The 16,761-nt window shown below is 40.7% G+C and overlaps 1 protein-coding gene across 9 annotated transcripts in view; it reads right to left on the bottom strand.

Annotated features, from left to right (window-relative positions):
* The window catches only part of LOC134357816 (RNA-binding motif, single-stranded-interacting protein 3), a 1,318,209-nt gene that overhangs the window by 830,271 nt on the left and 471,177 nt on the right, over positions 1–16,761 (bottom strand). For 6 of the 9 annotated variants that reach the window (XM_063069497.1, XM_063069500.1, XM_063069499.1 and 3 more), the window contains one exon: positions 12,467–12,643. In XM_063069497.1, coding sequence (XP_062925567.1) covers positions 12,467–12,643 — 177 coding nt within the window. The remainder of the gene's footprint in view (positions 1–12,466; positions 12,644–16,761) is intronic. The other 3 variants (XM_063069498.1, XM_063069506.1, XM_063069503.1) reach the window with 1 other exon arrangement.

Below are 16,761 nucleotides of genomic sequence, written 5' to 3'. Positions count from 1 at the left end.
GAGATGCGTTTAAGAGCAGAGTTGATAGTGGAGGAAGGGAAGCCCCTTTCTTTAAAAAAGGAAGACATCTCCCTCGTCCTAGAATGAAAAGCCTCATCCTGAGAGCAGATGCGGCGGAGACGGAGGAATTGCGAGAAGGGAATGGCGTTTTTGCAAGAGACAGGGTGAGAAGAGGAATAGTCCAGATAGCTGTGAGAGTCAGTAGGCTTATAGTAGACATCAGTGGATAAGCTGTCTCCAGAGACAGAGACAGAAAGATCTAGAAAGGGGAGGGAGGTGTCGGAAATGGACCAGGTAAACTTGAGGGCAGGGTGAAAGTTGGAGGCAAAGTTAATAAAGTCAACGAGTTCTGCATGCGTGCAGGAAGCAGCGCCAATGCAGTCGTCGATGTAGCGAAGGAAAAGTGGGGGACAGATACCAGAATAGGCACGGAACATAAATTGTTCCACAAACCCAACAAACCCAACAAAAAGGCAGGCATAGCTAGGACCCATACGGGTGCCCATAGCTACACCTTTAGTTTGGAGGAAATGGGAGGAGCCAAAGGAGAAATTATTAAGAGTAAGGACTAATTCCGCTAGACGGAGCAGAGTGGTGGTAGAGGGGAACTGATTAGGTCTGGAATCCAAAAAGAAGCGTAGAGCTTTGAGACCTTCCTGATGGGGGATGGAAGTATATAAGGACCGGACATCCATGGTGAAACTAAAGCGGTGGGGGCCAGGGAACTTAAAATCATCGAAAAGTTTAAGAGCATAAAAAATACATTATATTCACAACTTTGTTGTATATTACAACAAATGCATTTTTCTCCCTCAGATAATGCACTGCAGATTTTAAAATTGTTCCTTGTGCAGAAGAAGGGTGCAGTCAAAGCATACAATAGGACTCCAGAAAGGAAAAGAGAGCGACAAACGCTGGTGTTACAAAAGCATTACACTAACCGCGATGCCACTGTGCCACATAGATTTTGTCTGTGTTCTCACTCTCTAACTGCTCCCGTTCACTCGCTAACCAGATAACCAGAGGGCACAGCCTCAGAATATAGGGACATCCATTTGAAACAGAGATGAGGAATTTCTTTAGCCATGGATGGTGAATCTGTGGAATTCATTGCCACAGATGCTGCGAAGGCCAGGCCATTGGGTATATTTAAGGCAGAGACCATAAGATCTTAAGACATAGAAGAAGAATTAGGCCATTCAGCCCATCAAGTCTGCTCCACCATTCCATCATGGCTGATGTATTATCCCTCTCAACCCCATTCTCCTGCCTTCTCCCCATAACCTTTGACATCCTGACTAATCTAGAATCTATCAGCCTCCACTTTAAATATACCCAATGCCTTGGCCTCCACGACCATCTGTGGCAATGAGTTCCACAGAGTCACCATCCTCTGGCTAAATAAATTCCTCATCTTTGTTTTAAATGGATGTCCCTCTATTCTGAGGCTCTGCCCTTCTGGTCCTAGACTTACCTACTCCAGGAAACATCCTCCCACCACTCTAAACCACGGCATCTACAAACTAAAATCAACAATCCCTGTACAGTAAGGCTTCAGAGGAATACTTTTGCACGCTGGTGCCTTGCCACTTGCCATTTTGATCAAAGGAGACCCCCCCTTCATGGGGGGGGCTGGGTTGATAGGTTCATGATGTGTAAGGGTGCAAGGTCATCAGAGGTTACAGGGAGAAGGCAGAAGAGCAGGACTGAGAGGGAAAATAAATGATATTCGGCAGGGCAGACTCAATGGGCCAAATAGCCTAATTCTGCTCCTATGTCTTACGGTCTTATAAGCTATTCACAGATGATTCACGTTGTCACGCTTGTTTCATCCTATCAAAGATAACTCCTTTCCACATCCTCTCAACAGTTTTTTTAAATGCTTTCTTTGTTTCTTTTTCAGTTCTGGTGAAGTTCTGATACCCTTACTTGTAAGCAAATCTCAGGGTAGTGCATGGTGACATATACAATACTGTGCAAAAATCTTAGGCACATATATATAGCTAGGGAGCCTAAGACTTTTGCACAGTACTGAAGTAATTTTATGTATTGCACTGTACTACTGCTACAAAAAAAGAACAAATTTCATGACATATATGAGTGATAATAAACCTGATTCTGATATAGGGTCTGTACTGTGGACTGAAAGTGGGAAGGGGGCAGGGAGGGAGGATTCACGGTTGGGAAAAGGGGAAGGGAGCAGGAAGTACCAGAGGGCGATGTTCTGTAATGATCAATAAACCAATTATTTTCAGTCAAATGACTTTGCCTGGTGCCTCAGGATTGAATGTGTCAGTCCCTGCATCAACCCCTGACCTGGCACTTCTCTGCCACCTGTCCCACACCCCTCTGACAGCTCTCCACCCTCGCCATTCCCAACATCTTTTGCTCCCACCAGAGTCACAAACTTGATCTACGCTTCACATTGACAAATACAGTATTGTGGATAAAAGTATTTCAATTAGGAACATGATTTCTTGTGCAACAGACACCATATATGACAGGTCACTATGCCGGTTTAGTGACACGTATGAGAAAAGGTATTCAAAGTCTGTTTGCAATCCATTGTGTAATTCATTGTCAACATCTCACAGCAAAAAAACCTCAACCACTGACTTTTTTTCAAACATGACTCTTGTAATATCTGCTATCAACAAAATTAAAACTCATCATTAAACAGCAGAATATTTCACTAGTTATGCCAAGATAACAATGAAGAGTTTGAACGCTTGCTTCTTCACACTGAAGTGGGTTGGCTGTCAAAAGACTGCTGCTTAAAGCGATTCTTTGATCTTTTTAACACTGGTTCAATTTTTGCTCAAAGTTGACAAGAGCTTGGAAAAGATTGTACTTCGACATGGAGATGTGGCATAACTAGCCGATCTGTATGACAAAATAAACATTCTAAATATAAATCTGCAGATGAGAGTTCAATTTAATCCAGGCTAAAAGTGCAGTGTCCAATTTTATTTGAAAATTGGAAATATATAAGCAAAACATTGGGAGAAGAATGTTCTCACAGTTTCTGTGCATGGCACTCTCTTTCACAGATGGTGATTTGCAAGAGTACTGCTTATACCTATAGTCACTGAAAAAAGGATTTTCAGAATCAATCCAAGATTTAAATGATCTGGAAATTCTGGACAGAGCAATTAACCAACTTTTTGGAACATGGAAGAACAGAAGAAAGCTTGCAAGAAGCAATTATCGAAATTCAGAATGACGAAGAAGCAAAAACGGTTTTCAAAAATGTTGGCCTTTGTGGTATGTGGCTACACTATCATACGAATGGGAGAAGAGCCAAACTGCTCTTCATTGCAGTTCCATCCTCCTACCTTGTTGAAAGAGGTTTCAGTGTAGTGAACCACATACTCACAAAAAACAGAAACCGCTTGGACATTGTTACACATGGGGGCTTAAGACTTCTGCTGTCACAACTTGAACTGAATATTTCAATTCTTGCTAAAAACTATAAAGCTCAAGGATCACATTAAGCTGCTGCAGACCGCATAGGTACTATGTAAGTGAGGTTTAAAGAGATATAAAAATGTAAAGCAGTATCATTTTTCTCATGTTAGCATATGGCAGATATATATTTACAATATGGGGGTGGTGTGGAAAGTATATTGTGCTTAAGAGGGGCATTAGCAAGTATGAAAGTGCTTTGGGGGGTGGTGTTGGGCTAAAAAAAGGTTAGGAAACACTGGGTTATTTCTTCCCGGACCTCCTGTCCCATGATCCTCTCGTATCCCCTTTTGCCAATCACCTGTCCAGCTCTTGGCTCTATCCCTCCCCCTCCTGTCTTCTCCTATCATTTTGGATCTCCCCCTCCCCCTCCAACTTTCAAATCCCTTACTCACTCTTCCTTCAGTTAGTCCTGACGAAGGGTCTTGGCCTGAAACGTCGACTGCACCTCTTCCTACAGATGCTGCCTGGCCTGCTGTGTTCACCAGCAACCTTGATGTGTGTTGCTTGAATTTCCAGCATCTGCAGAATTCCTGTTGTCTGTATTTCCTTATGTTCATTTCTTTAATGAACAATGGATATTTGTTATTTAGATATGGATAAAGTATCTCCCATGTAACTTATGAAGAGGGTGAGGTTGGAGGGGTTAAATATTAAGGGAGAATGGCCTTAAACAAGTTAGGAGTTAATCAAGTAGGAGCTATAGGAAAGGGAAAGAAAAATATCAACAAGGTTGAAAGAGTACAGAGAAAATTCACCAGGATGTTGCCAGGACTTGAGTACCTGAGTTATAGAGAAAGATTGAATAGGTTAGGAATTTATTTCCTGGATCATATGATAATGAGGAGAGATTGGATAAAGGTATGCAAAATAATGAGGGGTATAGATAGACTTTGCCATCTGAGGTTGGATGAACCTATACATAGAGGTCATGAGTTAACAGTGAAAGGTGAAATGTTTAAAGGGAAAAATAAGGGAGAACTTCTTCACTCACAGGGTGGTGAGAGTGTGGAACGAGCTGCCGGTGGAAGTGGAGGGTGCCAGTTTGATTTCAACAATAATGAAAAATTTGAATAGGTACATGGATGGAATGGGTTATGGATGGCTGTGGTCCATGTGTAGTTTTGGCACCAATGAGATGGGCTGAAGGGCCTTTTTCTGTGCCATTGTGCTCTATCACTCTAAGGAAGCATACCTTAACAAAACAGAACAGCGATTAGGAAGTCCTCACCCCACAAAGCCTGCATGTGTCAAGTAAACTGAAAATTTAATAATCAAGATCAATCCGGTTCTGTGATCTAAGGATATGCAGAACATGGAACTGAGGTGCAGACAAGCCAGGATTGAATACAGTGACGGGCATGCACATGGGACCGCATGACCCACAGCTGCTCGTAGGTCACAATATCGTCCAAATAAATCCACTGAAATCTCACTCAGCTTTTTAAACCACATAATGAGCTGAACACATGCCCCTGCAAATATTTTGTCAGCAATCTTCTGAAATATAATTATACATATACTTTTCCTATATCATAAACTGATGACAATAAATCAATTATTGAATTCTCCATTAATTACGTGTTTCAATAGATGAACCTAAAAGCAGAATAATTAGAGACTTGGCAAAGGAGAATTCATATATTTGAGTTTATTATTCAGATTGAAAGAGAAGTTCAGAACATTTTCCCAGAAAATACTGGTGTAATTCTACACTGCCATCATAGACAGCATTCTCACATCAGCCTTTACTGTCCAGTCTGGTGCAGTATCCTCTCACAATGTATGAAAACTACAGCAAACTCTCAAGAAAAGGTCATCGGCTGCAGTTACCATCACTGCAGGACTTGTAAGTGTACAGGACAAAGAAGCAAGCAGGAAAATAATCTTTGTAGATACTACTCACCCTGCAAAAAAGCCTTTTCCAAAAGCTCCCTTCTGGAAAGTATTATAGGGCTATTAAAAAATAAAAAACTTCATGCCATTTTGAAAGTTTGTTCCCCCAGACTGTTAACCTGATCAACCATTCTAGTTAGCCTCCCCACTCCCCTCTATCTTTAACACCATCACGGCACTGTGAACAGTTCAAAACACTTTTTAATGAGCTGTTTATATTGTAAATACATATTTCATTCTCCTTTACACTCTTGTGTTCTGGAAATGACATTAAACAAATTTAAGGCTTCTATAATTTGTTTTTCTATAATTCAGTTGACTAAGCATTTTTGTTCTTTAAGTAATTCATGATATGTTAAAAAAAAAAGTTAATTGCATACATCGCCACACTACCGCGTGATACGTGTGTGCCTCGACTAAAGTTACATCCGCGTTCCCGGACTCTCGTGTCTTCATTTGAATTAATTTAATGCTCTGAAGTTACAAAACATAACATATATGGTGAATGAAAATGATCTTTGATCCTGAGTTTCATCTCTATAATTGTGCTGCTGTAACTACGGTGCATATGAGCATCCAACTGTGCTTTCACACTGAGTCAGCATCATTATATCTGACCAGCCATGGATAACACAGTCCCACACAACACCAGAAGCATCATTACTACCAGTGATAAATTTGTTTTGATGTTATTTGACATTTGTTTTGACGTTTAAGCTAAGGCTGTTCCTTTGAATCCTTACTGATTGCTGCTGAAGACAGTTACCAATTATGGCTGGAAAGCAAGAACTCCTTTAGGGAAAAAAGGTTCTTCAGTGTAGTTGCTGTCCGAGGCATTTTTGAAGATGAACAGATTTCACCTTGACTCCATCACTCTGCTTACAGGAAACACAATACTGTGGTCACCCCATCATCAGGGGATGTGTACAAGGGGATCTACATATATGTACACTCAGTGGTACGCCTGGTTGTTAATGCAAATATCTAATCAGCCAATCATGTGACAGCAGCTCAATGCAGAAAAGTGTGTAGATATGGTCAAGAAGTTCAATTGTTGTTCGGGCCAAATATCAGAATGAGGAAGAAATGTAATCTAAATGACTTTGATGGAGTGATTTTTGGTGCCAGACAGGGTGGTTTGAGTATCTCAGAAACTGCTGATCTCCTTGAATTTTCATGCACAACAGTCTCTAGAGTTTACAGAGAATGGTGTGAAAAGCAAGAAATATCCAGTGAGTGGCAGTTCTGTTGGTAAAAATGCCTTGTTAATGAGAGAGGTCAGAGGAAAACGGACAGACTGGTTCAAGCTGACAGGAAGGTGACAGTAACTCAAATAACCAGGTGTAACAACAATGGTGTGCAAAAGAGCATCTCTGAACACACAATATGTTGAACCTTAAAGTGGATGGGCTACAGAGGCAGAGGACAATAGACATACACTCAGTGGCCACTTCATTAGGTAAAGAAGTATACATAAATGTGTGTATATATATCGTATAATTTATATAAATGTATGCATTATGGACATGCACAGTCGAGTTCTACTATTAATTACAAACAAATGCCCCTCCAAAAACAGTAAAATCTAAGTCTGATGCAGTCCCAACCTGAATATTCAACACAAAGAAATAACAGAACCCATCAAAGAAGTCAATCATTAAATCTTGCATAAATGGCAAACCCTGCATAAGAAAATTGATTAAGGCAGAGGAAAGCTGCAGTTCAGAGGAAGAAAACACAACATGTCAGAAACTCCTATGTGGAAACTTTTGCCGTCGGAACAAGTACGGCAGTGATAGAGAAACTAGGAGAATGGAATACAGTCCTCACAGGAGGCAGAGTGGGACATACGTGTCACCGTTGGTAGGCTACAATGGATTCCGGTAGCTGTAAGAGTGTAATTATGTCATTGAGTTTGCTCCGCCATTCAATCACAGCTGATTTGCTTTCTCTCTCATCCCCATTCTCCTACGTTCTCCCCATAACCTTGGCACCCTTACTAATCAAGAACCTATCAAACTCAGCTTTAAGCATACCCAATGGCTTGACCTTCACAGATATCTGTGGCAAAGAAACATCCTTTGCACGTCCACTCTGTTGAGGCCTTTCAATATTTGGTAGGTTTCAATGAGATCCCCCTTTCATTCTTCTGAACGCTAGTGAGCAAGGGCCCAGAGCCATCAAACACTCCTCACACATTAACCCTTTCATTCCTGGGATCATTCTTGTGACCCTCCTCTGGAGCCTCTCCAAAGCCAGTACATCTTTTCTTAGAAGTGGGGCCCACTTTTTAATGATTTACGCTTTGTAAATAATGTTTGACTAAAGATAAAATTATTTAACAAGTTAATTTAGAGAAAGTGCTCTATTCAACCAAAAGCAAATGTTACAGCTAAATGCAAAGATTCAAAATACATTTATTATCAAAGTATTTTTGCAGTATACAATCCTGAGATTTGTCTTCTCACAGACAGCCACAAAACAAAGAAAACCGTGGAACCCATTCAAAGAAAACACCAATACCACCCCCCACATGCAAAAAAAAAACAAATCATGCAAACAGCAAAGAGAAAAAAAAACAATTAATGCAGAAACATAAATGCTTGAGTCTATGTTATAGCTTGCATATGGAGTTACTTTTCTATAGATATGGCTTTTTGCATTTTTAACTATTTATTGATTCTCCATTTTATTACATTAAAGGTGCCATCATTAAGCTGAGAATTTTTCTGTGAAATTCATTCCTAGATATCAGAAAAGTAGTGTGTGGCATGAAATTTATGATTATCATTGAATGAGTGCATGCTGTATAGCAACTCTCAAGGTGGACGAGCAACATCGTATTGTCCGCCTGGCCAGCTTCCAACCGACAGCATGAATATTGATTTCTCTTTCTGCTGAAACAAATCTACCCCCTTCTTTTATTCCCCATTCTGACCTTTTACCTCTCCTCACCAACCTATTACTCCCTGCTGGGTCCCCTCCTCCTTCCCTTTCTCCTATGGTCCACTATCCTTTCCTATCAGATTCCTTCCTGTCCAGCCCTTGACCTTTCCCACCCACCTGGCTTCAGCTACCACATTGTAGCTACCTTCCTTCTCGTCCCCCCACCTTTTTATTCTGTTGTCTTCCCTCTTCTTTTCCAGTCTCAGTCCAAAAGGTGAACTGTTCATTCATTTCCACAGATGCTGCCTGACCTGCTGAGTTCCTCTGGCATTGTGTGTGTGTTGCTCTGGATTTCCAGCAGCTTGGTGATCTTGCTAAAGTAATTGAGAATGTTCAAGAGTAGCAAACACTTTTTGTCACAGTCTGAGGACACGATAACTCAGAACAATATTCACAACCTAAGTTTTCTGTGATATAGTGAAATGGCCAGTAGCCTGTCACACAGACATTATTAAAAGTAAAACAAAAACCCTCCAGTGCTGAAATTACAAGACAGAATTTCTGACCGACGATTTTCAATTTGAAATGTTAACTGTGAATCTCTTTCCACAGATATTACTTGACCTGCTAAGGTGTTTTCGGCAGTTTCTGTTTTCTTTCTATGATGACATTAGGACAAAGATGAAATGAGGGGTTAAGGAAAGGGGAATTTAGAGAGTTAATACCAGAATGAAAGCTGGAGCAATTAAAATAGCAAGTTTGTAAGAACTGAAAGAATCAATTCAAGTTTAATTTTAATTGTCACCCATGAATACAGCTAAACGAAACACTGTTACTCCAGGGCCAAGTGCAAAGCACAAGGCACTTATAGCAAACACAGTCAGATAAAAAACTATAGCTCAGGACTATGAGTCCATGAAATTGAACACAATACGGCTTGTTTTCTGCTAAGTGAACTCTGGCGGCAACATCAACTCCTGCTTGGACGCCACGCCACACTGACTCTGACACCTCTCTCTTTGGCTCTGAAAACAGGTGACACCGCATCTTCAGGCCACACAGCTCTCCCGTCATCCACCAATAAATCAGTGAATCAGGCTGGAGGCATTCCACATTAAAAATGTCCAACAGCGATCACAGAAAAAGTAACTAAGGTGATCACTCACTGTAGACTGCACACCGCCTTCATGCACGGACTCCTCTGGTGCCTCTCTGACACAGGCAGCAGTACAGTCTGAACCAAATCCAGATCCTTCAGTTTCTCCGCCAACGAGCAACCTGCTGATGGGGTAGACCTGCACTACTTTAAGTTCTTAATGTCCAGCAGGGTCTTGTGATCATAACAGATACATTAAAAAAAGACAATAGCACTTTTGGTTGGCCCCAGAGAAGCCGCTACCATCGAAAGTGCTGCCATCATACCAGAAGTAATCAACCGAAGTTATCTCATGGGGTGCCTGCCTTTTCCAGAAGATTCCCTCTGGAAAATGTTTCCTTCTAGTGCTCTATCCTGTCACAAAATACAAAAACTACAGCAACGTGTCAGTCCTCAGAAAAGGTCAGTGGCTGCAGTCGACCATCTACCATCACCGTAGGTGTCCCCGAACAAAGAAGAGGGCAGGAAAAATCATGGCGGATGTTACCTACCCTACATACTGCCTTTTTTAAAAGCTCCCTTCTGAAAAGTGCTGTAGGGCTATTAAAACAAAATCTTCACACCATCTTAAAAGCTTCTTCTCCCAGGCAGTTAATCTGACCAATCGTTCTAGTTAGCCATCCTACTCCCATCTGTCCACCACCTCAGTCACTTCACTGAACTGTAAACACCTTAAACTGCTTTTTATAATGCTATTTATATTATAAATACATACTGGTATTATTTATTTATAAATTGAGATACAGCAGAGAAGTCACACCACCCAACAACCCACCTATTTAACCCTAGCCTAATCAAAGGACAATTTACAATGACCAAATAACCTACTAACCAGTACATATTTGGACTGTAGGAGGAAACTGGAGCACCCGGAGGAAATACATATGGTGACGGGAGAACGTACAAACTCCTAATGGGCAGCGGCGTGAAATTAGAGAGCCCCTTCCAGCCCAACAAGATGCTACACCCAGCAACCCTAGCCTGTTTAATCCTAGCCTATGTATTTGTGCATATTTTATTCCATATCCATACATCAACCTCTAATTTATTTTTGTATTATTCGTTATTCTTTATAATATTTAAGAGTTGCTGTTCTTTGTTGCATGTTGTGCTAACACACCAGAGCAAATACAGGTAAATGTATGGTGTATGGGGAATAAAGTTGATCGCTGATCAATGGCAGCTCCTATCCCACAGTAATCAGATTCTTGAAAATGGTCCTCTTATACGATAAGATGGACCCTTCACCTCTTGATTTTGCACTTTATTGTTTACCTGAACTGTAACTCTTCAGTTGTTTCTACACTTCAGTCTGCACTGCTTTACCTTAGTCTACCTCAATGCCCAGCACAGGCTTCGCTAAATTTATCTGATCCAAATCGCACATTTCCCTGTTTCAATGCACGTGTGACAAATAAAGCTAATCCTTAATCTTTACTTTTATTCTTTATTATCATTGAATGTTGTTTCTTGTTGCATGTTGCACCAACACACTACAGCAAATTCCTAATACATGTAAATTTACTGTATATGGCAAATAAAGTTGATTCTTGAAGTTGGAAGGCTGAAGGCAGTTACAAACTTAGGTATATGCAAAGTCATGAGGAGCTTAGATTAAGAACAGGTGTAAGCCACGGTATAATAAGATCACGGCTGAAAGGTCTGTAACTTCAGCTCTGCTTTCCTGTCCACCTGCAATAACCTTTCATCCATTCCTTAACAAATTCCTATTCAAATCACCATGACCAATCCCATCATCATCATCATTATGCGCCGTGTCGTATGACGTGGGCGATCATCGTCATTCCATGACCATGATTGTTCTTGGCAAATTTTTCTCCAGAAATGGTTTGCCATTGCTTTCTTCTGGGCGGTGCCTTTACAAGATGGGTGACCCCAGCCATTATCAACTCTCTTTAGAGATTGTCTACCTGGACTCAGTGGTCACATAACCAGGACTTGTGATATGCACCGGCTGCTCATATGACCGTCCACCACCTGCTCCCTGATAGGGAAGGGGTAGAGGGATAAGCTGGCGCTACACCTTGCCGAAGGGTGACCTGCTGGCTACCGGAGGGAAGGATCTCCTTACATCTCTTTGGTAGAGATGTATCTCCACCCTGCCATCCATAAATCCCAGGATAGGTTTTCTAAATTGCCAAAAAAACTTTAAATATTGACAAGTGTATGTAATGTTCTGACAATAGTCAAAAGCATGTTATACTGTCAAATAACACTTTCAACTGACAAGTGTGTACATTGCATTAATATAGACAGCAGGTTCCCTGTAAACAAAGGATAATTGGCAATTCAGTCTCCATTTCCACTTACATCTCTTTCCCAAAAGTTCCATTATGGCAAGAGACCACATACATGATGATTCTGGTTCCAAGAATCTAATCTCCTTTCTAAGGTGGTCAATTTAATGTCAGAGAATGCAGCAAAATTTCAAACACAGACTCCTTTCTGCAAATGATGAGGACTAACATGCTCTCAATGGAATGTATATTTCAATTATGTATAGTTTCGTCACTAACTACGGAAGAGTAAGTTTTTTCTTTGTCAAATACACAGGTCTTTAAGCAGGCACAAAATGACCCTTTAGACTTCTCCAGCATACAATGTAATTTTTGAGGCTCGAAGGTATCTCTGAAATTTTAAGGTTGACATTAAAATATGAAAGACAAAGCCACAGGAAAAAAAATATTTGATGTAAGATTAGTCAGTGGCCTCGAATTCCCAAACAGACAATGGTATGCACTAAGAGCAACAGTACCACCCTACCTGGTCTTTCTCTCTACTGCCTTTCACCAAATTTCTCAAGAATATATCTGATCCAGAACAGCAGTCCTCTGCCAAAACCACTCTCTACCAAATTTCTCCACTGCATCACAATCCCATTCAAAAGTGGAACATACGTTATCGTTCGAAGCTTTTTACTCCAATCGTTGCCAACATAAGCTCAATTTATTACGTTACTGCATTTCCAATGACTGTACTCAAATCATAGCATGAAAGCACTTAATTACTGTTAACAAGATATTGCCTCGTTGGTGTACTTACGGCAGGGTGCCCAGGGCAGTAGCTGTAATTGGCATGGGACTGAAAGTGAACATTAGCCCTGGGGTAGGCGTAACTGTTCCAAGCGGATTGATTGTTGCTCCACTGTGGAGTAAAGCCAGGGCTCATGGTGACCCTCGCCTTACTGTTCTGGAATGTTCTCACTGCAGGGCCTGGCTGCTAGGGCAAATAAAATTATAGTCGTAAATAATTATTGGAGCAGCAGGCATAACATTATGATTAACTACTCTGTGTGTCAAATGTTCCATAAACAGTATCAAGAGATAATAACTTTAACTCAGGAATAAGTTCTGTAAGTTTCTTAGTATTTTCACTTGTAACTATTCATTGAAAGCAATTGTTTTTAACAATGCACAAATTTTCATTGTAAAGATAAGAGGAACACAAAGCATGATATACCATAAATACCATTACGACAGGACGTTTCTTATACTGATATTGTGGTGTTCCAGTCACAAGGCCACACATGTAGTTGGATGTTCCTTGTGTCCATCCCTTTCACTCTCAACAAACCTGCACAAAATGCACGACGACTTGGTACGGCAACTGCTCTGCATATGACCACAGGAAACTGCAGACAGTTACATAAACCAGCTTCCCCTCTATGAACTCTGTCTATACTTCTTGCTGCCTCAGTAAAGCAACCAGCACAATCAAAGACCCCAGCCATCCCGGACGTTCTCTCTCCTCACCTCTCCTATTGGGCAGAAGATACAAAAGCTTGAAAGCACATACCACCAGGGTCAAGGTCAGCTTCTACCCCACTGATATCAGACTCCTTTGACAGATCTCTTATGCAACAAGGTGGACCTTTGACCTCACAATCTCCTTCTTTACTGTCTTGCACCTTATTTGCCTGTATTTTCTCAGTAGCTTTTAGACTTTATTTTGCATTGTTAATATTTTATGTTGTTCTACCTCAACGCACTGTGTAATGATCTAATCTGTACAAACAGTACTCAAGGCAAGCTTTTCGCTGTGTCCTGGTACATGTGACATCAAGAAACAGATGTCAAGAATGAGACTGAACTTTCAAGTCTTATTGCAGGAATAGCATTGTTGTACTTCCTATCATCTTAAACATCTATGAGATTCAAGATTCAAAGTACATATATTATCAAAAAATGTGTGTGAGGCAGAACCCTGAGATTCGTCTTCCCACAGATAGCCGTGAATCAAAGAAAGAAAACCATGGAACTCGCTCAAAAGAAAAACATCAAACCCCCAATGCAAATAAAAAGAACAAATTGTGCAAACAGCAAAAAAAAAACAAGTGAAAAACACAGAATATGAAACACCAAACCACAAGTTACCAAAATAGTCCAGGCAAATTCAGTTCAGTTCAGTTCAATTCAATCAAGCGCTGTGTCGTTCTTTGACTGCAGGCCACAGAGCTACTCCACCCTGATCAAAATCGTATAAATTAGCAACACAAAAGGAGCAACCAGAAACCAGAAACACATCATAACGGGAACTACAGCGTCCGGTCCACAAACCACATCAACTAAACCTTGCTCAAGACTCAAGACTCCAGCACCATTCTCCAAGTTACAGTATGTTCAGTCCATGAATATGATTTTCAAAGAAATGATCTTACATCTTTTGTCATTTGACAATCGAAGATTAGTTACTTCCAGGTCCCCTATCTCTATGAAAAGGGCTAGGCCTCAGAAGTGTTGACATGCTTCTGGTCATACAGGGTATTTTTATTCAACCCATGACTGATAATACTATGTAATAACATGTTAATACTATGTAATCACAGCAGAAATGAACAGGGGGATCTTCAGGTCCCTCTAAGGGATCCCTCAAAGTTGCTGTGCAAGTTGATAGGATGGTGTGTTGGCCTTTATGAGTCAGGGGATTGACTTCAAAAGCCATGAGATAATGTTGCAGCTTTGATTATACTACATCTAGATAATTGTGTTCAGTTCTGGTCGCCTCATTATAGGAAGGATGTGGAAACTTTAGAGAGGGTACAGAGATTTACCAGGATGCTGCCTGGATTAGAGAACATGTCTTATGAGGATAGATTGAGTGGGCTAGGATTTTCTCTTTGGAATGAAGGAGGATAAGAGATGACTTGATAGGGGTGTGGAAGATGATAAGAGGCAAACTGTAGATAGAGAGAATAGCCTGAGAATTTTTCCCAGGGTGGAAATGACTAATACTAGAGGGCATAATTTAAGCTTTTTGAAGGAGAGTCTGGGGGGGGGGGGAAATGTCAGAGGCAAGTTTTTTACACAGAGTGATGGGTACATAGAACACACTGCCAGGGGCAGTGATAGAGCCAGATGCATTCGGGATATTTAAGAAACTCTTAGATAGGCACATGGATGAAAGAAAACTGGAGGGCTATGTGGGAGGATAGGGTTAGATTGATCTTAGAGTAGGTTAAAAAACTGGTTCAACATTGTGGACAGAAGGGCCTGTACTGTTCTGTAGTATTCTGAGTTTTAAAAACAGAAATTATTTCAAATTCTCAATAGAACTGGAAAAGTTTTGATGCTGAGTTATTGACCTGAAATGTTAAGTTATTTTCTCTCTCCACAGATGCTGACTGATCTGCTGAGTATTTCCAGCACTTTGCCTTTGCTTCAGGTTTTCAACTTCTGTGGTTTGATTTAAGCTATTATTATTTAATTGTATTGTGCTATTTATTACGTTCTGGAGATGGCACTACGAAAATTCCTATCCTCCCTATCTATATCTTGAGTCACAGAGTCATTGAGCCTACAGTTCAGAAACAGACAATTCAGCCCATCTAGTCCATGTTGAATTATTATTTTGCCTAGTCCCATTGGACTAGCATTATAATTCCTCACCTCTTTCCTCATCATCTGTCCAACAATGTTTGAAATATGACCACACCTGCAATAAAATAACTTATTACTTTCCTGAAAATAACTTATTACAATTCTGAAAGCTAGGACAACTCACTTCATCTCCAACAATTGAAAAGTTACTTGAAAACTAAAGCCAGCCCATTTTCACCTAAAAATTGAACCACTTGTGCTCCCATTCTAAATGGATTATGTTCATGTGACCCATCACCAATCAGGATTTTGTTAGAAGAAATAGGAATAAAATGTTCCACTAATTTAACTTAGGAACACAAATGCATTATAATTGGCCACTTGATTTTTTTTATATACAGCAAACTTTTGATGATCTATAATAGACTGGCTGGAAGTGTGGTGGAAGTAACTTTTAAGGGAAATTAAATACAGAGTTGAAAAGTAAAAGCATAAATCATAGGGTTTCAGGGGAGCAAAGCTGTGATTAAATAGTCTTTCCATCGACACTACAGTCTGGGCAACCTCCTGTGCTGAACAATTTTGGAGGAAGCTAAGTTAGAAAGTGTGAAACAAACAAGAGTGTGGTGTGTTTAACCTGTGCTCATTTTACTCAGTGTTAGACCTAAAAATAATTTTTGCTCTAAATTACTTTTTTCATGATTTCTGCAACCAGCCAATGGTTACAGAGTTGCTTCATGGCTTTGTGCATAAATATAGGGGCTCATATTTTGAACAACTAGAACTTGTTCTACAAACACAAAATGCTGGGGGAACACAGCAGGTCAGACAGCATCGATAGAGGGGAATAAACAGCTGTCTGTTTGGGCCAAGACCCTTCATCAGGACAGGAAAGGAAGGGGGCAGAAGGCAGAATAAGAAGGTATGGTGAGGGGAAGAAATGCAAGTCAGAAGGTGATAGGTGAACACAGATAAGGGGGAAGGTGTGTGGGTGGTGGAGCATGAACTGAGGAGTTGAGAAGGGTTGGATGGAAGAGCTGAAGGAAGAAGGAATCTGATAGGAGAGAAGAGTGGATCATGGGAGAATGTGAAGTAGGAGGGGTGATGTGGGTGAGGAGAAAAGAAGAGAAGGGGTAAGAGGAGTAAATCCAAATACATCTAAGCTTTATGTATAACTCAGGTCCTCAATTCTTGGCATATCATGGAGTCATACAGCACAGAAACAGGCCCTTCAGCCCATCTAGTCTGTGCCAAACCAATTAAACTGCCTACTCCCATTGACCTACATCCAGACTATAGCCATCCATATTCCTACTATCCATGTACCTGTCCAAACTTCTGTTAAATGTTGAAATCAAGCTCGCATGCACCACTTGCACTGGCAGCTCATTCCACACTCTCATGACCACTGAGTAAAGGAGTTCCCCCTCATGTTCCCCTTAACCTTTTCATCTTTCACCCTTAACCCATGACCTCTCGTTATAGTCCAACCCACCTCAGTGGAAAAAGCCTGCTTGCATT

Source organism: Mobula hypostoma, chromosome 17 (assembly GCF_963921235.1).
Source record: "Mobula hypostoma chromosome 17, sMobHyp1.1, whole genome shotgun sequence".
Taxonomy (NCBI): Eukaryota; Metazoa; Chordata; class Chondrichthyes; order Myliobatiformes; family Myliobatidae; genus Mobula; species Mobula hypostoma.
This window is presented reverse-complemented; position numbering and strand designations above follow the sequence as displayed.